The sequence below is a fragment of the Etheostoma spectabile genome, chromosome 7 (assembly GCF_008692095.1).
Source record: "Etheostoma spectabile isolate EspeVRDwgs_2016 chromosome 7, UIUC_Espe_1.0, whole genome shotgun sequence".
Lineage (NCBI taxonomy): Eukaryota > Metazoa > Chordata > Actinopteri > Perciformes > Percidae > Etheostoma > Etheostoma spectabile.
This window is the reverse complement of record NC_045739.1, coordinates 8,147,243-8,170,076: the sequence shown is the minus strand read 5'-3', so window position 1 is coordinate 8,170,076 and position 22,834 is coordinate 8,147,243. Positions and strand designations below refer to the sequence as shown.

General features: G+C 41.8%; 1 protein-coding gene across 7 annotated transcripts in view; it reads right to left on the bottom strand.

Annotated features, from left to right (window-relative positions):
• Positions 1 to 22,834, bottom strand: part of LOC116692245 (ELKS/RAB6-interacting/CAST family member 2) — a 147,488-nt gene that overhangs the window by 114,944 nt on the left and 9,710 nt on the right. For 3 of the 7 annotated variants that reach the window (XM_032520362.1, XM_032520364.1, XM_032520361.1), the window contains exons 5-9: positions 16,705 to 16,779; positions 15,105 to 15,149; positions 13,447 to 13,602; positions 11,991 to 12,083; positions 10,668 to 10,835 (exon numbers count right to left, since the gene is read on the bottom strand). In XM_032520362.1, the coding sequence (XP_032376253.1) occupies positions 10,668 to 10,835; positions 11,991 to 12,083; positions 13,447 to 13,602; positions 15,105 to 15,149; positions 16,705 to 16,779 (537 nt within the window). The remainder of the gene's footprint in view (positions 1 to 10,667; positions 10,836 to 11,990; positions 12,084 to 13,446; positions 13,603 to 15,104; positions 15,150 to 16,704; positions 16,780 to 22,834) is intronic. The other 4 variants (XM_032520366.1, XM_032520363.1, XM_032520365.1 and 1 more) reach the window with 4 other exon arrangements.

Sequence of the window (22,834 nt, the reverse complement as noted above, 5' to 3'; positions counted from 1 at the left end):
ATTCATTAGGTTTTTCGATTTAACATTCTGTTAAATGTGATACCCTAAGTGTGTACATACATACTTAGTGTATCACAACAAACAGAACTAAAGAGAAAAAACTAACGAGTAACAAGCCACAGTAGAAAATAACAATAATGTGGCACTAATAACTCTAACTAACAAAATAAAAAAAAACATTCTGAGAACACAATTGAGAGATACAGCTGTGTTGGGCCACAAATAGTTCCTACCTGCCCGTAGGTTTGTATATTCTTGTGTAAAATAAGAAAGCAACATGCAGGCCACAGAAACACAGAGGGTTCCTCTCAAGCAGCAGTATTAGAAGCAGGCCAAGACCCCCAGGTGTAAGATGGTGAAGTATTTATCTCATATTGCTCCTCTGGCAGACAACCAGAGTCTAATACTGAGCCCTGCTCTGTCCTCCCCACTCCACACTGGCACACACACGGGCGCACATGCACATACACATGCTTGCATGCACACGCACACACACTAGTGGTACTACTAATCCTTTGTCAGCACACGCACATCATCCTATGCTGCGCCCATGTGCTGCCACATGAGTGTGTGTGTGCGTATGTCTTTTCCACTGTGTCTGAGACAGAATAAGAGAGAAAGAGAGACCCCTCCTCCCCTCCAATACCACCTGGCAAGGAGCAATTTAGCAAGAATGTAGCAGAGAGGCCTAACAGGAAATCCCTGCTGTCTCACCTGCACTGGCCCACTAACTGTGATAGTACTGTACAGACGCCCTGCTAATACCCTCTTAAAGCACTCACCGCTGCCAGGCACAGTACACGAAAAAAGGAGGGAGAGATGGACCGATGAGGAGGGAGGGATGAAAGGATGGAGAGGAGTTAGGGTGAAAGTAAAGGGAGATATAAATGAAAGAGCGAAAAAAGCTGGAGCAAGATGACAGGAATCCTTAAGAGCACATTAACACCACTGACATGATGGTCCGCCACTTGCTCAAACTACAACTCCATCAGTATATCTGTTACAGGAAATAGTGTATGGCTTTATCAGCTGGCACACATGCTGAGATGATAGACAGCTAACAAGTCAAGATTATTAACCTTCTGCTTCTCCTGCAATTTCCTCTCTGATTTTCCTGGTCTTCCAAAAACACCTCTCTCTTTCAACCCGACACTACTACCTCTCATTCAACACTCCATCTCTCTAGCCATGCTTCAAACTCTCCAGGAGCTTTCCTATTGCCGTATAAAGGTGGGGGTCCGGGGGCAAGACAAAGTAATTGTGTTGATGTGAGAAATCCCTCAAGTCCTCAATCCGGGCTGTCTGTGGGACAGGCCCACATTTTCCAGCTATGACTTTTTCTGTGTGTGCATTTCAGTGTGTTTCCAAATGAGAGCGATAACATGCAAAACAGAACTCTTACGCTTTCCGGGAAAACTGGGGTACTCATTCTACTTATGTAATTGGGTACAGGGGACTACACTCTGTTTTGTTATCACAGCTTTTTGTTGTTTTTGTTTAGTGTATTTGAAAATGACAAAAGTAAAAGGTGAGGGAAAGACGTAGAGGGGAACACTGCTGTCCAGTCTGGCCTGCAATTCAAATCCAAAAGGGACATTTGGGATTCCATTGAGGCGTTTCTTAGAAGAGATGACATACAAGCACATCTACATCACCCCATATTCCACCCCCAAAAGCCCCACATATGCTTTCCAGCCCCTCACTCAGCACCATATCATTTTAAAAAATGACTTGGATATATTTTCAAGATTCTGTGGTTGCACAACTATTAATTCTTTGCAATAAGGGAATTGCTGTTCGAATTTATTTTGACTAATAGTCACACACTAATAACCGCTAAAGAATGCATGCAGTCCGTGCACACATGCATATATTCAACAGTATTCACATGCATGTATCTGCAATTAAACATGCAACCATGCACACACATAAATAAACACATCCTCATTTTCCTTGACATCCTCTCTCATACTTGCAATGACAGCCAAATGTGGATTCTGGACACTAGTTAGCAAAGTACAACAGAGGCTTAAAGAAAATAGCTTCTCTGTTTGTCCTCACCTCCCTTTTTCTTGTCTCACATTTCATCATAAAAGTTATTCTGGCAGAAGATTCTGCAAAGGTATCAGGCCCAGAGTCGGCTCCGGGCCACAATGAACAACACAGGGACTATATGAGAAGACCACAGTCAAAACGGCAGAACCAGAGACGATGGGGAGACCGCAGCAAAATTCCTAGGATCCACCAATACTAGCATACTTACACACTGACAGTTGCTCTCTCAATCACCCATTTTGGAGCAGTAGAGTAAAAGGTGACCAAGAAAAAACACCTATATTATCTCTATCTCACTCTAAGCTGTTAAAATATCTCGAATTAAAAGGGAATAAGCATGAAAGAAACCCCAAAACAAATAAAAAAAAAAAAAATAAATCATGCATCACCACAAACACACCCCCACAACACACACACACACACACCACCACACACCCACACCACCACACACACACCCACACCAACACAACACAACCACACACACACACACACACACACCGCAAATGGACAACACCACCATGAAAGGTGTTAACTCCAAGAGTGGGTCTGTGAAGTGTATAGGACATCTGAAATTAGGTCTGCTCAGGCTGCTGCGGGCACTACACACAGCTGCCTGAGTTATTCATTCTCTGGCTGTAAGACGTCCTGCAGGACGTATAATCTACAACAGGGAGTATATTTAAAGGCTCATGCTGTGAAATTAATCATCTAAGTTTATGAAATAATGTTCAACTAATTCATGTTTGTCCAGCAATTAATGTGGCCAAATCTGGATTGTATCACTAATAGAAGGAATGCTATCTCATTTTAAGATGATGCTCGACCACTAGAAAGTCTCTCACATCAGCTATAATCATTTAAATATATCTGTGTATTGTTTCAAAGACAAACCAACACATTCTCGTAAGATGAAAGGAAGAAAATGGATGTGGACTGCTGGGCCAGTTGCTGTTAGTTTTTCTGTCACTCTGATTAATGTCTGCAATATCAAAGATTGGTGAAAGGTTTATAAAAAAAAGCCAATCCAGATTATGAAATACATGTTTGCAGAACTAACAGATGGTATACAGTATAAGCACCTGACTGTGAGTGTCTTTTACCTCATACAGATGTGAGGAGTACCGTTAGGAGATCCATAGTTTCTAGATGAGGCAATATAAACTTCCAATAGATGTCAAGAAGTCACTGTTGAAGGTTGTGAAGTTAGACAGAGTGCTTTTTTCTATGAGAGCTAATAGCATTTTGGCATGCATGTGGTGTGTGCACAGAGTGCAGCGGTAAGTGCACTGTCAACGGAAGAAGAGGCATTTCACAGGCAACTGTGAAAAGGGCTGAGCTTCTCTAAGACCCCGCACTGATTCTGGGTTTTAATTTACACACACACACCACACACACACACACACCCACACACAACACACACACACACACACACACACACACACACACACACACACACAGTATATTATGCAAGACATGCACACGCAGAAGATTCTCTCCACCGAGCTGGCCACACCAGACATGCGACAACGGGGGTGATCTGTGCGGAAATAAGGGACGTCCCTGTTCGGGGTCTAAAGCTGGGTGTCATTTGAGGTGTTGCTCAAAGCCAGGGTTAAGGCAACAGTAGAGCTTTGATCAGGAATCGTATAAAAGGCGGATCACCTCAGGGCCTGCTTGGGATAATAATCTGATGTAAACTGCCTCACAGCAGGGGCTGCAGGGTGGAGTTTGGGGCACAGTCTCATTGTACACTCTAACATCTGTGGATCAAACAATGGCAACACAGCTGTCTGACCACAGGCTACAGACGGAACATGGGAAAGTGCAGATGTAAAAAAAAAAAAAAAAAAAAAAAAGGACAGGCGCTGACACGCACAGACACAGAACTCCCACTAACAACACTAACAAAAGGATCTTTGTCAATATAATGGAATGAATGCTTTTTGCCAAAGCACAAAAGTCAACCATGTCATGCTTTTGGTATCGTACCAGAGGATGGATATGGCACAGAAAATGTAGAAGACTCACCCCAAGTACCATCACACTAACCCACACTGCACACATCTGCCTCATTCACTCTTTTGCCCTCCATCCATCATCATTACCTCCTCCAGCAAAGATGGACACAAACACACATGCACATATAAAGGAAGAGACGCTGCAGGCGTTCCACCCCCCCATTAACACTTGCTCCTGCTTTGATTATTTTTCCTGATCATTTCCACACTTGCACACCAGTTGCTACATCCTGTTTCCAGGGAATCCATTTCCTGTCAAACCACAGTGAGCGGTCACTCTGGCAAACAACCGCACAGTAGGGCTTGATTAAGTAAAACAGTTTCAGGTCTGTCATTCTGCTGATCTGTGTAACACACCCTCATGATCATATAGTAGAGAAAACACTGGGGTTGTCACTTGAAAAAACAATTGAAATCCATAAGTTGAACCATCTCTATGACGACTGAGCAAAATCTCATCTGCTGATATTTCTTCAGTCCTTTTCTATGACATACATTGTGTAATTGACAGGGGTTACATTCAGGCAGCAAAAAGCAAACATTCATCCATCATTTTTTCATCTATGGTATCAATCAAAAATGATTCCAAACATTTCTTCCCAAAAGTTATTTGTCATTAATATCTGTCCTGTGTGGCTCACTAGTTTCCACTTTTTTGTGTTAATAAAGAGAGAGAGACAACAATTTGCTCAGAGCAACAATAGATCAGAATGACAGTAAAAACAATACAAGGCATGGCCTGTTGCACTTTTTCATTGTGAAATGAATTTGACATAATCATTATAGAATAAATATTCTAGTTGTTCACATATTTGACCCCAGCATAATTTGCAGAGATGAGCAGTATTACAATTAAATGTATTTAAAATACGTATTTAATTTTGCTGGACAGAAAAAGTAAATATGTAATTATTAACTACATGCATTAATTGGTAATTCTGTTTTTTAAACTGACTAAAAGGCCTTACTTAATATGAACTGTTATTCTCAAATATGACACATTTTTATCTCCAGGTTTAAACTTTAGGAAAGAAATGCAAGCGAATCACGCGTCTTGTCGGGTCCAGCAACATTGTAAAGTATCATATTTCATTTGTGTTCCCCTGGACTGAAGTGTTAGGGGGTAAACAAAGGAGAATACTAATATGCACCCCCAAGGGTAAAGAGAACTGTTAACATGTATGTTCATATGGATGGTAACACTGCCAAACACACTTAAAGCTGAAAGGCAGTACTTTAATCACATATTCGTTGATTCCTTTCAAATAAAATGTGCTGGATTGGAGTGGACTGTGTGTGTGTGTGTGTGTGTGTGTGTGTGTGTGTGTGTGTGTGTGTGTGTGTGTGTGTGTGTGTGTGTGAAATTAGAGGTTAAGTGGTCAGAGCAAAGCAGGGTGACCCTGAGGAGCGAGGAGGTCAGAACAAAAAGAAAGGAGAGTATTGTCTCTGGCTGTCTCTATCAGCACCTCAGTGCCTACTGGTTAACCAGCCACTGACTGACAGCAGACCAAGCAAAGCCCTAATTACTCTCTGTGTTTGTGTGTGTTTTTGTTTAGTTTCAAAAAGTGCACAAATAGAAAACGTAAAAAACTGTAAAGAGATCACACACATGCACTTCCCAAAGACCAAAAGAGCCGACAATCATATGTGTGCACACACCTTCGGCTCCTTCGGTTGTGCACATATTTACCTCGTTCCCTGTGTAAACCATTAAATATCTCATCCCCATTCTGACCCCAATAACTCCACTTTATGACTTTTCCACATGGCCTCTGAAGAACTTGCGAGGGCTTTATTTTGGACCGCGCCATGTTTGTTCTGGGGGGCCTGACGCTTTGGTACTCACACTGCATCCCAAACCGCACCAACCCAGAAACCCAGGAGCATTCTGTTGGGTCTGAGAGTTGTGACCGTGGTCAGTCAAGTTCAGATGAGGTCATATTATAACTGGTCGGCAATGGACTCATCACGAGAGGCCCAGGTTTTAAATGTGAAGTCGATAATTAGTGGTCAGCCTTTAACAGGAACTGTTTTCCATTTGTTTATGCCAACCACCTCACGCTTGTCTTCAGTGTGTTCATCAAGTTAATTTGTACATACACTCTTTCTTGCAGTGGTACCAACAGAAGAGGGATGACAACGGATAGAGGAGAAGAAGTAGTAGGCGAGAAAATGGGGGGGGAGAGAAAACAGATTGAGGAAGATTGTATGGATGGAAGAGAAAATATGGATGAGGAAGCAAAAGTGAATGAGGCAGAAAGAAGAACAGAGAGTGAGAACACAGCAAGGGGGGGAGGGGGGGGTAGAGTGGAGTGTAACCAGGTTGAGACCACATCTTTTCTCCGCTTCACTACCTATATAAACCATTAATCAGCAAAGAGAACAAGGAAAGATCAACAAAAATGGTCCAACAGGGACTACGGCACACTATCCCATCGCATCACTCACTGACAAAGGCCCACAGCCTTCTACATCCATCAAGCAACTCTATTCTCTTACTTCTCACTTCCTCCTGTCACTCCATCTATCCTTGATTTTTTCCCTCTCCAGATTCTTGTTTTTTTTAATTTTCCTTTTTTTCCCTATTTATCACTGTCGCTATGGCTGATGTTAGCAAGTCGTTTTTGAGTCATGTATAGCTTCTTCAAGTCATTACACCTCAACCTCAATCATAACTCAGTGGAGGTTTTCTGGCAGACACTGCAAATGCTGGTGATGAAAGAGAACCCAAAATATTTGAGGTCACATCTGAGAAAGTTAAACCAAAATACCACACACTGCCCTCTGTAAACACAGACATGTTGCCACATCGCAAAAAAACATACATTAAAGGCGTGCTGCTGCTAACACTTCTATTGGTTTTCTGTGAAGAGGAACATATCAAATGGTATGTTGTGGTGTTATTTATGTGTCTTTGACTAAAGAACCTTGAACCTACTTCAGGTCTGGAATTCCCCTGTGTGGGTAAGTGGCCACCTGCAAAATGCTTGCTTCAAGTGATGAACATCATCTAAATCAATGCATATCAACCTTCCCAAAATGAAAATCTTCACTAATATCTATTAAAGACATTACACACAACATGATTTGGTTGCACTAAAATTAAAGGTAATAGCTCAGATTATGTGACTCTTAAGGCATTATTATATTACTGAAGAGGACAGCAGAAACCGCAATATTGGGACAAATATAGATGACAACACAGGAGTTATAAAATAATGGGCAAACAGACACTCAGGGCCCTACCTTGCACCTGGCGCAGCGCAAAGCCCAATGCAAGTGTCTTTGCTAGTTTAAGACCGACACAGTTGTTAACATCCCGTCCAGTACCACGATTATGGCCAAAATGATAATCACAATTATTTTGATCGATATTGTGATCACGATTATTTTCATGATTATTTGTTGATTTTAACCAAAACTAATTTTATTGTCACATAGTCTTTTTATAACTGCTTTTCCAGCAGCCTCCGTCTCACATGCTGTTACTCTACAAACTGAAGTTAGTTGCATTCAATAACTTCTTCTGTGTTCTTCAACGTGGCGGCCGCAATAGCAGTTACCCGCGGAAACACTGGTACAAATACAGGTTTGCCCCTCATATTTAACAATATACAGCTGTGTTAATAAAAAATTTAAAACTGTAGAAAAATATCAGAAGTGTGGACCGGCGCTGTGTTGCGGGGCTGCGCCGAGAGTAAGAGGAGAGAGAGTAGAGGAGAGATCCAAACACAGGCACGGCTTTACAGAAGAAATGGGTTATGCAACGCAAAATTAAACCATATCCGTATAAACATTGCAGCGGAAGCGAGGACATTAGCGCCGTTGCGTCCTAGAGGAGCTAACAGCTAACAGACGCTACTAGCACCGACTAGCACTGGTTACTGCTGTTATCTGAAAAACGACACATACGGGACAAAATGTTGCGTTTACTGGTAAACTGGAGAACCTTGAGACTGACGTATAACCGACTGCTATCTGTTGAGTTTTCCTCCCGTTACTCTGTCCTCTGTGACTGTCTACATCTAGAAACTAAGCTTTGCAATGCAGGGAACAACTCTGGCCATATACACCGTGCACTTGTATACTGTCCTTGCAGTATGCAGAGCTGGGGAGATACCCACTTAGTGCTTCTGGAGGAGGCCCAGTAAGGTCAATAAAATCAGTCAGGTATTATACAACTATTTGCTTAACTTTTATATCTCTGGAGTATATGCATCACCATGAACTTTGCAGGCTAAGCAGATACTGTTTTAACTGTGGTTTGTCTTATCGCTGGCTCTTGGAAAAGTAAAAATTGTATTTTGTATTGTATTTTCTAGAATGAGATTAGAGTACACTCCAAGTGAATAATTCAAATTGGAGGTTCACCTACGCACGTATCACAGAGACAAAGTGTGACTGGGAACAGCTGAATCAGATAAACAGGCCCACATGTCCTAACAGTCTGATTTGGCCTCATTTAGTCCAATGTTTATATTCAAAATAATGTTCTTGAAGTTAAAGCACCTGCAAGCCCCTTTTTACCAATAAAATTGCAGTCTGTTCGTTTGTAGCTGGCTGGTTAAATATTCAGAGAAGGTCTCTGATAGGTTACCTGATCGGCTGGAGTATAGTTACACCCATGCATTGTCATGATCGGGGCAGGAATGACACATACGCATACTGTATTAATGGGTTCATTTTCCACAGACGTGGGCAGCAGACTCACAATGCTCTCACATACAAGCATACACTCATTATTTTCCACATTTTCCAGTTACCTGGAGCCGTATTTAATCACGCCCATTTAGAAGCTGTCCTTAACTTTGACTGACAAATAAATGCACTTCCATTTTCTCATTCCCTCGCTCACAGTGCCTGCACTGTTCCCTGACTGCTCCCTTCTTACTTCCATCCTGATCTGAATTGCTTTTAGAGACAAGTGTCTGTGAGATGAAGCTGCTCCTCACGTCTGGTAGCCACCAGTCTGTCTCTGGGGGAATGGACTACTGTACCAATCACTGTCATTCATGATGAGACCCAACTGGTACACACACAAACACACGCACACACACATTTGAGGAGTGGTATAATGCCCCTAGTAGTCATGGGCAAAGCAGAAAGAAAATCTGGGCCTCTTGAGGAATTTTTAATGAGATGTCAGAAAGCTGAAACAAACTGCTGAAGGGAGATGAAGTAATAATATGATTGAATGGAAGGAATGAGGTGAGAAAGGGAGATCCTGTGAGAATGGCTGTGCTTTCTAGCCAAATGACTGACAGACAGTAGAAGAATGCAGGGCCACGGCTGGCCTCAAGCACACTTAATATCTTTTACTCATCCTCTGGTTTGCCCACTTAGTCCAGGAAACCCTAGCCTTTCCCAAGAGGGGGAAATGCCACTTCAATAGCAGGGAAAAACTACTGAAGACCGGAGATGAGAGTCCAGCAATCAGCACTGACAGCGTACGTGTTTTTGTGTGTATGTCTTTGCGTGTGTGTGTGTGTATGTCTTTGTGTGTGTGTGTGTGTGTGTGTGTGTGTGTGTGTGTTTGTGTCTTTGTAGTGATCAAGACTGTCTGATCTGATCACTGCCCACTGCAGTAGCCTATGAGAAGTGAGAAGAAGACAGGTTATGGAGCACAGTGATGTGCCCAGTGAGTGTGTGTGTGTGTATGTGTGTGTGTGTGCGCGTGTGTGCGTGTGTGTGTGTGTGTGTTGGGGGGGGGTTGACATGTCTCCTGGTCTCGCCATAAAGTTTCACCGATGGCAAGAGGGCACACGTGCACACACAAAGATTTCTTTACATGCCATTTCAGTAGGACACACAAACAACAACCACCCACTGAAAACCAATTCCTTTAAGTATGATGTATTCTGCTTACTGCGAGGGCCAAAATTCCTTGCACATGTATGGACAATTAGGCCTAATTTTGGCCCAAATTGCTTCCTGTAATGATGAGTGGACATAGTTAGCAGGCCATTTTCAACTGCCAAACACAAAGAGATCTAAAGTATCAGTTCCAAGTCTAGAGAGTGATGGAGGAAAATGCTAACACTCACCCACACTTCCATATCTCTGCATACAACCCACCTCCATTCCTAACAGCAAAATCTAAAATCATTAGAGCCAAAGAATTAAGAAACTTCAAACATGCTGAAGAAAAAGCTGTTAGCTTTCTCCAGCTTTCTGACTGACCCGCCCACACGTACCAGCCCACTGGTGGTCTAAAGGAACCACACACAGACATTTTTTCCACCAACCTCAACGTTTATTAGAGAAACAGAAAGAGAAAGAATCCAAGGCAGAAAAAGACAGAATTGTGTACACTTGCAAAGATTGTGATGATCTCTGTCATCTCATAAGTATCTGTGCATGCAAGTTAGTCATAAAAGGTTGTTTTTCCAGGAACAGCTCACATTCATCATGATCACTGTAAATGTGCCAGTGATGGCCAAACAATGTGTGTGTGTGTGTGTGTGTGTGTGTGTGTGTGTGTGTGTGTGTGTGTGTGTGTGTGTGTGTGTGTGTGTGTGTGTGTGTGTGTGTGTGTGTGTGTGTGTGTGTGTGTGTGTGTGTGTCTGTGTCTGTGTGAGGGAGTGTTTTACTGACCTCTGTCTGCAGTGTATTGGCCCGTTGCTCCTTGGCGCTCAGTGACTCCTTTAGCACCTCGATGTGCTGCTTGCAGTCTGAATTCTGATTGGTCAGAGTTTCTAGTTTGGTCTGCAGGGCCTGCATCTCCGACTCTTTCCTGTTCAGCTCCTGCTTCAGCTGCTCTATCTGACAATCACAGAAACAAAAGCACACATTTGTTATGAAAACCTTTAAGCCACCATTGAGTCAATTGATATACAGTACAAACATACTTGCGGATAACATCAACTTTCAAAGTGAGAAAAAATGTTTTTTTTAAGCAAACACACATGCACATCTACAAACCACATATGCATAATCACGCAAAAACACACCAACGTGTGTGTTGGTGTTGTGTATTACTGAATGTGACAATTTTCCCCACACATTGTCCTCTATGAACAGAACGTTTTGAAAGAGGCTTAAATGCTGAACATTCGAGTGTGCGATATGGACAAAATTGATAGGGGGAAAGCTATCTTGCCATTTAAAATAATGGTGAAAACTGTAACTTTTTCATTCTACTTAACCAAATTGTGGCACATTTTGATAAACCTGAAAGTTTTTATCATCCATTTAACCATGAAATTAAAAACTATAAATTCCAAATACTGCATTTCAATTGTTTTATGATGAATTAGGAGAGATGATATACAGTATTGAATTATCATCCATCCTACATTAACAGTCCACACACAGGAGATTCCCAGGCCTACTGTCTGCTCTATGGACACACCAAGCCAAATAGCCAAAGAGTGAAATTGCATGCAGACTCCCATATTTAGCTGACAAAGTACAGATTGCTTTAAGGAAGGCCATACAGAGTGCGACAGAAAACCACAAAGGAAATCAAATGCATTTACAGAGCAAGGTTTCTGTGCTGAGGCTAGCCATGTTCAGATGATTGTCATCTCTCTACTGGTGCCAAAAATACACATAGCTGATTCAAGGAGAGATTTCTCTAATTGTGTGAGCAGGGTTCACTTCATAATGGGGGAATACTGACTGGCCAATCAACTCTCACTCATAAAAATAAAGAGCCCGAGAGACGAGGGAGACTGAATAATAGGAGACAGGAGCCAAAAGGTGAGGTGGAGTCAAAAAGGGACCCTATGAGGTGAAATGGTGAGAGAATAGTCTGACAGAGAGAAGAGGAAGTGGGAACATAGTAGGGAGAGGACTAAAAATATTATGATAAAGAGATAGAGCATTATAATTCTAATAAAGAGCAGGAATATTACGTTGAATGAAAAAAATAATGAGAAATAATAAAGAGATGAGAGAAGCTAACGAGAGGGGTACTTCTTTTTGTTCTGTTATCCAGGGATGTTGGGGGGGAAGGAAGAAGGTGGGAGCTGTTCTGATGGAAGACACACATGGTGACAAGGCCTGCTCCTACAGAGACACAAAAACAAGAAGACAGCAAGCCACTAAAATATGGCACACAGCCAGCAGGAAAACAGTCTAGGTTTCCCAGCTGGCTGCGTGCTCCTCCACACTCCTCCACACTCTGCACTCCTCAACCACACCGCCGAAGCTTCAGAATGTTACACTTGGTGAAGTCAGAAACGATTATCTAGGTATAACTAATAACTAAACTATACTCTAATATCCATGTGTCATTCTTGAAGAAATGTTTTTACAAGCAATTTTCTAGTGTTTGAGTATATTAAAGCTCACAGAGAAAACTAGAGGACAGGGATGCTGTCCTCTCTGGTTTCTCTTATCACAGTCTCACCTCAACACCAGTCGCCACCACTGCTGAAAGACCAGTACCCTAAACACTTCAAGGATATAGAATGAATCTGTGTGTCTGTGCATATCCATGCGTATGGTGTCTCTCTGTGTAACGCAGAAAGATGAGACATGGGAGAGTGAGCCAGGGCCATCACTATGATGTATATCGTCCCAGGTCAGTAAGAGTGAAGAGAGAGCTCTTTCCTCCGTCGTTGTAAGCTCGCATTCATCTGTCAGGGTCCCATTCATAAAAACATCTCTTTTATGATTGCATCAGGAACTTCCCCGATGCAATGACAAATGGGCCCTACAAAGAGCACCATTAATGAACAAAAGAGAAACATTTTCACATGGAGCACTACTCATGGGCCTCAGCCATCATGGACACTCAGCTAGAAACACTGTGAAACTTGAAACTGCATGTTTAAATACGGCTCCTGTACATGTATCTATTCAAATGTGTGCATTTCAGTTGGGGCACTGTATCCTGTGCACACTGTGTCCTAATGAATAAACCAGTATACAGCCTGGAAGAGAGAAATTGTAGTCAGGCCTTTCTAAAGGTCTTCCTGCCAGCTGAAGGTAGGACAGTAAACAGATACGGTTTACTGTTAGCTGATAGGACCTGAGTTTGCTCCCTCAGAACAGTCAGCAGTCACAGATAGGAGAACAGTTCAATGCTTGGTCATCACACAGGTAAGGTAGAGAAGGCACACAAGCATTTCATAGGGAAAAAAGAAAAGAAACCTCACTTTAAATATGAAATAACTGATCCATTTTTAAGCGTAGGAGTTCCTGGTATCCATGCAACAAAAAAGCCTCATTAAAGCGTGCCAAAAGGACACAACGCACTGTAGCATGCAATTTGGCATCAAGATTTCCTATCAATTATGATTGCTCCTCCATGAGCATGCAATGGCACATAACAGGTTTTCACACAGTCTTAATTGAATCTTTAAGGCAAACATGCATCAGTCAGGCCATGCAGTATCGTCTCAGATAGCGTGCAGAGACATTCTACCTTAGTCTTCATGAATTTAGAATGGCTCTTGTAGACTTCCACATGTTTGGGCTCATTGTGCCTTTCGTCGGGGTGCAGCAGGCCGCTGGTCTTTAACATCTGGACCTCATCCTCTAAGTCTCTGATGTTCCTCTCCAGGGAGGAGATCTTTGTGTCCTGCACCAGCAACAGTAGGCAGGCAAAGAATCAGCAAATATCTGACTTAGGATATTAGGCTCTGGATTTAATAAGGGCTTACTTGTCTCATATGTCATTGATTTATCTATCAATTTATCCCTCGAAGGTGTCATTAAAACACCTCTGCACAGCTGGTCAATCACAGTATGAGGTCAGATTGTTGATTTGGCTAAAACAGCGGCAACAAATATTCAGCATATTTACAGAAGAGCTCCTAGCGTACTATGTATCTAGATTATAACCTTTTAATGTGTACCCCTTTTTCTGACTAGTATGTCTGGTAAAACAAGGAAAGAAAAGAAATAGGAAAAAGAAAGAAATAGCAAGCAGTTGAGTAGAGCCAAGATGTTTTCCTTTTCCGCAGTATCTATGAGGGAATGGAAGGGTCTGTCATGGACAGGTCCTGAGGTTTATAGATGCATGGGTTCAGACATACGTTAAATGCTAAACCTTGGAAGAGAAGAGAAAGGTAATTGAATAAATGGAAGCAGATTGCATGATGCCATCAGCACAAACCACAGGCAACATGTAAGTATTTGACCTTTAATACATCCTCTGACATCAGCCCTGCTGCATGTACCATCCCAAACACACAATCACATGTGGGTCAGGCAAACAGGAATGCAAAAAGGTAAACACACTCTCACACACACACACACACACACACACACACACACACACACACTTGAGGAATCCCTCTACAAAATTTACAAATGCCCACACACATACTATGCTATTCAATCTTTTCCATTACTTCATGGTGATTGCTGTATCATAAGCCATGCTATATCTTTGCATTCTGATTGTTATCTGTTTCTGCCTCCAGAGAAAAAAATAGAAACAACCTCAACAAGAGGAAGAGAAACAAGGCAAGGCCAACGAAAATACAGAGGTTAATATAAAAAAATAACATTCAGTAAAATAGTAATGCACGTGAAAAAAGTCAGGCCTCGCACAACCTCCCACTTTCGCTATGTTGATCATAGACTTTATGCAGCACCTAAAACTGGAAAATCTTAGATTTACATTACGTGTAACCATTGACACATTTGGTAAGACTTGGCAACCTTTCATTGATATTGTGGAACCTAGGCAATAAATACCCCCTTGGCTCTTACCTTAACTCTTGGCTAAGATATCTGAGGTGTGATGTCAATAAGTATGTACAGCAGCTTTGTACTTTGATTATTATCTTAATTGTTTATCATATAGGACCTATTGTTTTCATGTCTGTGTATATACTATAAATAGTTTTGTAAAACCATTTTTGTCTGTACTGTTTGTTTGCTCTCTAAAACACCAATGAACAAACGTTATAAAAAGAAAAAACTGGGGCTCAAAACATGATGGTGCTGTGTACATAATGGTGGTGCCTTCTAACCCAAGGAGAATTTATGATAATGATAGAGCCCAACACAAACAAATGGGTAGCCCATGGTGAGTTGACAGAAGGATTTAGAGGTGAGCACTCATTACTGTACCTGCCAGATAACGTCAGGATCAAAACAGAAAGGGGCGTTGGTGTTCTGTAATCACAAAACGGAAGCATACACCACTTAGAAAAAGAAACAACACAGACAACACAGAAACTGAAAAAAACATACACGTACGGGATGATGAACATACAGAATTTGTCCAAAAATACTCAATTCAACTTAAACTGAGGGCAGTTACAAAATGCCACAATGAAGGAAGATATCTCCTCCTCATTATCAACATCTTACTCTCTCTCTCCCCCATTCATATTTCTAATCCTTCTGGCAATGTTTCTTCTGCCTTTCTAATTAATGCAGTCAGATTTAATTGGGCCTCTCATGCATTTACAACAGTTTGGGCATCCTAGCACATGTGCAGTCTTTTAATAGGCAGACAAATCCCAAAGTATGTGTAAAAAATAACTGTGGTTTTGCTGTAAAGGAATCACTGTTAGAACAAGCGTTTCCTGAACGAACACTCAATGTGTGTGTGGGGGTGTGCATGCAGACACATGTGGAGTCAACTGCATTTTTCACAGCTCTCACGACTTCAAAGGGCTGAGATGAGAGTGAAAGCTTCCATATGTGACATTTGAAACAAATTGAATAAGTGCTCCACTCTGCATTGGCCAATAATGGCCTTTACATAGGCATTGGGTGCCATACCGACACGAGGCAACGGCAAGACAGATTGTTTGTGCATGTCATTTTGTGTCTGCATTCCCAAGGCAAGCAAGATCTGTTATGGTTTGGGTGTTTTGTCTTATTGTCTTATTGTGGTAGTCTGTTTTCCTGTCTTAATTTATTAGTCTGGTTTTCTGTCTTGTCTTGTGATTGTGTTATTTTTGGTCTTGTTTTGTATATGTTCTGTTTCATCCTGTTCGTGTTTTGTTTCCTGTTTTAGTCCTTGGTCGCTCTCTTGTTGTAGTCTCTTGTGGGTATCTGTATGTTCTGTTTCCTGTTTTATTTTGATAGTCTGGTTTTCTTTGCTGTCTTGCCTTTAGTTTTACTTCCGGTGTCTTCCCACTCTTGTGATTACCTGATGTCTTCCACCTGTTCCCCAGCCCTTGTGTCCCCTGCCTCTTGTTGTCTCATTACCCAGTGTATTCAGTCTTTGTGTTCCCCTTGTTCTTTGTCAGATCGATTTGTTTGTGTGCTCCTGTTCAGCGTTGCATCTTCCCTGTGGCTTCTTTGTTCCTGTTTTGGATATCATTTTCTCTGTGGACTTTTCTGGGATTTTGGCCTTTGTTTTTTTACATTTTTTCCTTGTGGCATGTACCCTGTTTTTTTGTTATTAAATCCTACAAACTTCTCCTGCCTGCCTGCCATTGTCTCTGTATTTGGGTCCTCAATTCCCTACAACCGTAACAAGATCCTCTACTTTTGCTCACATTACAGTCGTCCATATCAATAATTAAAGCTTTGTTGGTATGAACCTGATATATCAGACTGAACCAGACAACATGCTGCAACTAAAAAGCAAACACTTCTCAAACAAGATCACCTACAGCAGTTTAATCTCACTGATGGCAAACTAACTCCCCATATAGCACATTACTTAAAACGTTGCCTGCTCTGTTGATTCCAGATCTGCTGTAAGTCGTACCTTCATATCAATCACAGTCTGCAGAGCCCTGGTCTTGGCCGGATCGGCCTGGAGCTGGTTCCGGCGATGGAGCTCCTGTGGAGGGACTCGGTAAAAATAAGCCTGGCGGCTCATCATATTTAGCACTTTCTAACACCCACTGCTTCAGAGCCACTTAAAAAGATACACGGATCTGAACAGTTCCGGTCTCTATCTTTCTTTTTAAAAATGCCATTATCTATTACTGTACATCCTTAAAAAATGTTTTTTTTGCAAAAATAAAAAAAAACATAGGAATATGATCTTTTCCTATGAGGATCCCTGTTTGAAGATCTCCCGAGGACTTCTTTGTATCTCCCAGATGCTGGCTTGTTCTCTGTTTTCTCTTTTAGCCTCTTCTTGTCTCGGTTTGTCAATGGGAAAAATATATACTCCGCTATAGGTGGATGTGAATCTGTCACTATCACTCTTTCTGTCTCTATCGTTCTATTTCTGATCTCTCACTTCTTTTCTCTGTCTCTATCGCAACTGTCTCTGGTAGGCTAAAGCTCTTGCTAAGCAACACTTTCTACCAGCACATGCGCTACACTTCTATCAATAATTAATGGTAGATCTGACCTACAACTATGCCCACACACAAGAGCACACACACACACAGAGCAAGTTAAACGTACTTGTTGAGTATTTGTCATATTAGTATAAATCTATTCGGGGAAAGAGAACAACGAGTTTCAGCTACCCTGAAATGAATGGAAAGTATTTCAAATGATTGACCATCTCATGGTTGTTATGCTATTTTGCTAATTTGTATGTCTGCCCCTGCTCATGTACATGTAGGTATATTGGGTGGATAACATAACAGAACTGCTTGAAAGGGGCAACATGAGCACATGGAATACCAGTTGGACTGCATAGGATTACAAAACACACATCACACAGCCACACACTGACTAATGCATACTATAATGTGCACCTCTAAGGAAAATGAAAAGGTTTGAATTACACTGAAAAATGAGGGACACTGCCTCTCTCAACAGGGTGACAGATACACAAACCAAAGTTACAGATAGATTAAAAGACAGAGAAACTACAATATCAAAGTCAAAATTAGAAAAATAACAGACAGTCAGTGGGGAAAGAAAAGCCACCAAATCACACAGAAACCACACTGGGGCAACAATAACATGGCGGGCTCCTGGATAGCTCTTTTGGTAGACCGGGTGCCCATATATAGAGGTTTACTCAACGCAGCAGGCCCGGGTACAACTCCGACCTGCATGTCATTCCCTCTCTCGGAGAAGACAAGGGCCTTAGCCTCTTGTCGATGTCAATTGTGGATAAGGAGGGATTACTGCTGTCAGAGCACGCTTCCCACAGACTTGTGTGCCCACTGATACACCGCAATCCTAATCTCCTACTGCCCATATGATTAATGTGTCATAGTAAATGTGTTTATTTATCTGTCCCGTGGAGAGAGAGTGTGTATTAACTTCTTATTAACAACAGTTAGAGTACAATGGGGTAATTTAAGTCATGCAAGAGAGCATGTCATCAAAGACTGTCTTCTCTGGTCCACATGTGTCAGAGGACCAAACATATGGAATGAATAGGATCAAACGTAACACTATAGCAATAAGTGCCGGCATCCTGAATGGAAGGATACGGTCAAAAGGTTCAATTCTTGCCTAAAGGCAATGGTGTCATGTATGCCATGCACAGACTAGAACATGCACTGATTTTACATTGACACCCACACATACAGACATACTCAAACACACATTCATCAATCACATTCACATCCCTTCTCCATCAGTGAGAGAAAAACGAAAAAAACATTTGCTTGCCACGAATGTAAAAATGTGTGCGCCTATCAGCTCAATGGCTTGAAAGAGCAGGTTTAAAAGACAAATGGAAAATCAGAGAGAAAGCCTTACTGAGAAATAGAGCGGGGGTAAGGAGAAGGTTTGAGGGGTGTAATTTTGTCCCGATAAACTTTTCCGCTCAAACATTCTGGGAGATCAATAGAGCGTGGCGAATATGTGGTGCCTGGGGTGTGGTGGGGAGCAGGGAGCACTGGTGTGTGTGTTTGTGAGTGTTTGCTGAAGGTATAGTGATCTTCTTATGTTAGTTGAGAGGGGCTTCTTTAGCGGAAGCTAAAAGTAGCCAATCAAAAATGGAGCCCTAAAAAGCCCCACCCTGGATGGGCTTTTCACCGATTAACCAAACCACAACAGATAGCATATCAGCCCGAGGAGTAAGAAAGAGAGAGTTGGGAAATGTTGATGGACAGACATTTACACTCAGGCTGAAAGGCAGATAAGTAAAAAGAGAGCTGATAGGCTGGTGGCATGAGAAAGTGAGCATAAGGAAAAAGCAGGATTAAGAGATTACAAAAAAGACGGATTTACTGACGTAAACTTCCACTTCTCCTCAAGAAAGTGGAACTAGAAAGTTTTAAAAAGCTACATTTCTGAAGTTTCATTAATGTTTGAGAGAGGATGCATGGGCAGACAGAGAGGGCCTGCCAAAAACAGCAGCAGAACTTCTAAAGCCAGTCATACTAACAAAAAAACAGGGTAGCCATAAGTGCTTTGCCCTTACATTTTTTAGACTAGACGAATCCTACATACAGCACTCAGTCATAGCGATTCAATAGTGAGATGTCTTCATATACATGAAGTGCGGCGCGTCTCGAGCCGCACGTGAGACATGAGTCTCACGCAGGCGGTGTGTAAGCTCTAACCTGTTAACATGGGAGCCGAAATAAAAACAGAAATGCCACGCAGCTGACACGCTCGCATGAGGCATCCAGTGTATAGCCGGCCTAACTCCATCCAGAGGCCCTAAGGACCATATGAAATTTGCAGTACGATAGGTATTGAAGTAGATATCCCATCTCTAAGCAAAACTCTCACAGTGAGAGTGTGCATGTGTGTGTGCATGCGGATGGCAGTAGGACAGACCTTGGCAGGAACAGTCCAGTGGTGCGGCTGTTATTATTGGGTCTACAGGGACCTGGCATCTGGGGAGAGGCGATTAGGCCCAGATTTATGCCTCTCAGCATGTGTATGTGTGTGTGTGTGTGTGTGTGTGTGTGTGTGTATGTGTGTGTGTGTGTGTGTGTGTGTATGTGTGTAACATCACACATAACTTAGGCTCACAGTGCATGTTACTGACACACTAGTTAAATTCTAATAGAACACTGCCACTTTGTGGACATGGCTAGTAATGAAAAAATGTATCAGTAAATATTATAGAGAACTCAACCATATATGACTTTCACATTGTTCTAACAAATGATGGCGATGCTGAGCAGCGTAATCATCTCAAGAACCAAGTGAAAAGGCTGACAGAGATGTGCCAGTGTCTCTATGGAAAGTCTGTGCAGCTAAGACAGTCTGACAGCTGACTAAGAACAGGAAACACAAGCGAGAGAGCACCACTACACACACCGACAACACAAATCAGCAGGTGAAGCAATGATAGAGTGATACATATATATTCATACATACTGCATACCACCATGTACCATACACACAGAAATACAGACAGGTGGTTAAAGTAACTTCCCATCTGGACATGGTCTGTACGTCCAGAAAGGTACAACAAAGAGAGAAAGGAGAAAAGACAAAAAGACATATCAATTTTCTGTTAACCCTTACTCGATTCCTAAGAGTTGCATCATACAACCCTACATAGACTGGCACATATTCACACCCATCTCCTAAACCGTCCTTGCATAAAAAACTAAGAAACTAACACAAATGTAACGGGATCATTTCTCTTCAAACCAGCAAAGAATACCAAGAAAGCCCCATGTCAACCCTAAACCATGTCTGAAGAATAAATAAAAACAGAGGTGAACTAAAAATGGAGGCAGTTATTATCCCAGCTCAAGCTAAACAAGCTGGGTCATTTAAAGGAGAGTAATGGGCGCGGTAATGAAAGGCAGTTGGGCTGGTTTCCTTTGGAGCTAATCAAAAGAGCTAAGAGTAGTGCCCCTATTAGAGGCAATAGCTGCACTACCATCACTAGCTTGCCTTCACTGACCATGACAAGTGCAAGTGTAAGGCTAAATGATGTTTATGTGTACAGAGTGGTCCTCCGACTCTTAAACAAAGGAAATAGGCCTCTACAGGAAGTGAGCTGCTTCTTACAGTTAAATGAGTCTGTATAAATCCACACAAATTCCACACTAACCACATCAAACTGTCAGACAACTTTTGTTTTCAATGTTATCAACTACATTTTGAAATCCCCCAAATTTGAAAGTTTTGTCTGACAGTGTCTGGTCACTATAATTAAATGTGTAATAGTAGCTCAGTGACCAGGAATTATTTTGAGAAATTATTTAGTTTTTGCAGATAAAACAACTTTGTCAGTTAAGCAGGACAATGCATTTTTATACATCAACACTACATTTCTTTATTATTTTGAATATGTTTCTCAAGTCCTTCTTACAATACGATAATTTTAGGACTAGCCTAATATTATTATAACTATATAACTGTTAAAAATGACATTTACAATATTTTATTTTACTAATGTAATGGACCATGTACAGTGTTAAACCCTGTCTTCATTTTGATGTAGATACAACCAACGCAATAAAAATATAACTTAAACTAGCAATTCAAAGAGCTCTACAGCATATGAACATTGACTGTAGTACTATCTACAAATCAGTTTAATTCACTCTAAGCCAGGCTTTTAGATTGGCTTAAAAACTAAAAAATCAAATGCTATACTTAAGCTGCAATCAGTTAAACTCTCTCTCCCTCCCTCTCTCACTCTTATACACACACACACACACACACACACACACACACACACACACACACACACACACACACACACACACACACACACACACACACACACACACACACACACACACACACACACACACACACACACACACACACACACACACACACACACACACACACACACACACACACACACACACACACACACACAGCCTCCATCACCCCATCTCAACCTCAGAGGAGAGGAGAAGGCCAGAAGGAGACGAGGGAAAAAGTGAAAGAACAACAATCACCTCTCTTTTCAATCAGGGCGGTCAGTGTGTTTTCCCTCATTAATCATACATTAATATTCAGACAAACACAGTCTGTTTTTCTACCTTAGAAAAACACTCCTTTCTCCCATCTCTCCCTCTCACCTCTTAGACCCACTCACCCCCTCCTCCTCCTCCTCCTCCATTGCACCCACAGTATGTTAAGCTGTCAAGCAGCTAAAAATAGCACAGCACACAGAGTGTGTGTGAACAGGTACTCACCTCTTAAACACACACAGCATGGTTAGTTCCCTTACGCACAGACACACCACACACACAAGAACACACATTCAGAGCAGTGGTCGCATTAGCATGGGCTGAAACAACCATGCTCTCCTCTGACAAAATCATCACAGTGACCAAACACCCGGCACGGGTGGAAATCCCATCAGCCACCAGCAGCCCGTCGAGGGAGTGTCCTCGCTAGAAACTCTAAGCCGACAGGCCCCAGATGTGCACGCATGCTCACATACACCCATACAAACGCAATCCTTCTGACTGGGCACAACAGAGAGGCAGACAAACAACATAGACAGAAAAACAAGAACATCATGACACTAACAATATCAGAGGCATGCACAGACATCACAACACACACATTCACACAAACACACACACACTGACAAAGAGGTAGATAAATTAAAGGCTAAGAAGATTTAGGAGTTAAAAATAAACAATGCAGGAGTGAGGAGCACAGAGCAGCCTACTGCGAGCCATACTGGCAGAGGATACAGACGCACCTGTGTTAAACCACCGCTAAATGGAAGGCTCGTACTTCTAAACTATCAATCAAATAGAAAATAAAATTGAGTCTCTGAGGAAGTCAGAAAAAACAGGAAAGAGTGAGAATTGAGCATACCATTAACAAATACAATTTTGTATTTAAACTGAGAATTTTTGATGAGCTTCAATAAATGTCACACCCTATTTAATATAAAACAAGATTACTGCATTCCACAGAATAAATGTAAAATGTTATGCACAACACACAGACAAGTAGCATGTGAGCAACTGCCATATGAACATGTGCATACCCAGAAAAACACACACACACACACAAACACACAAACA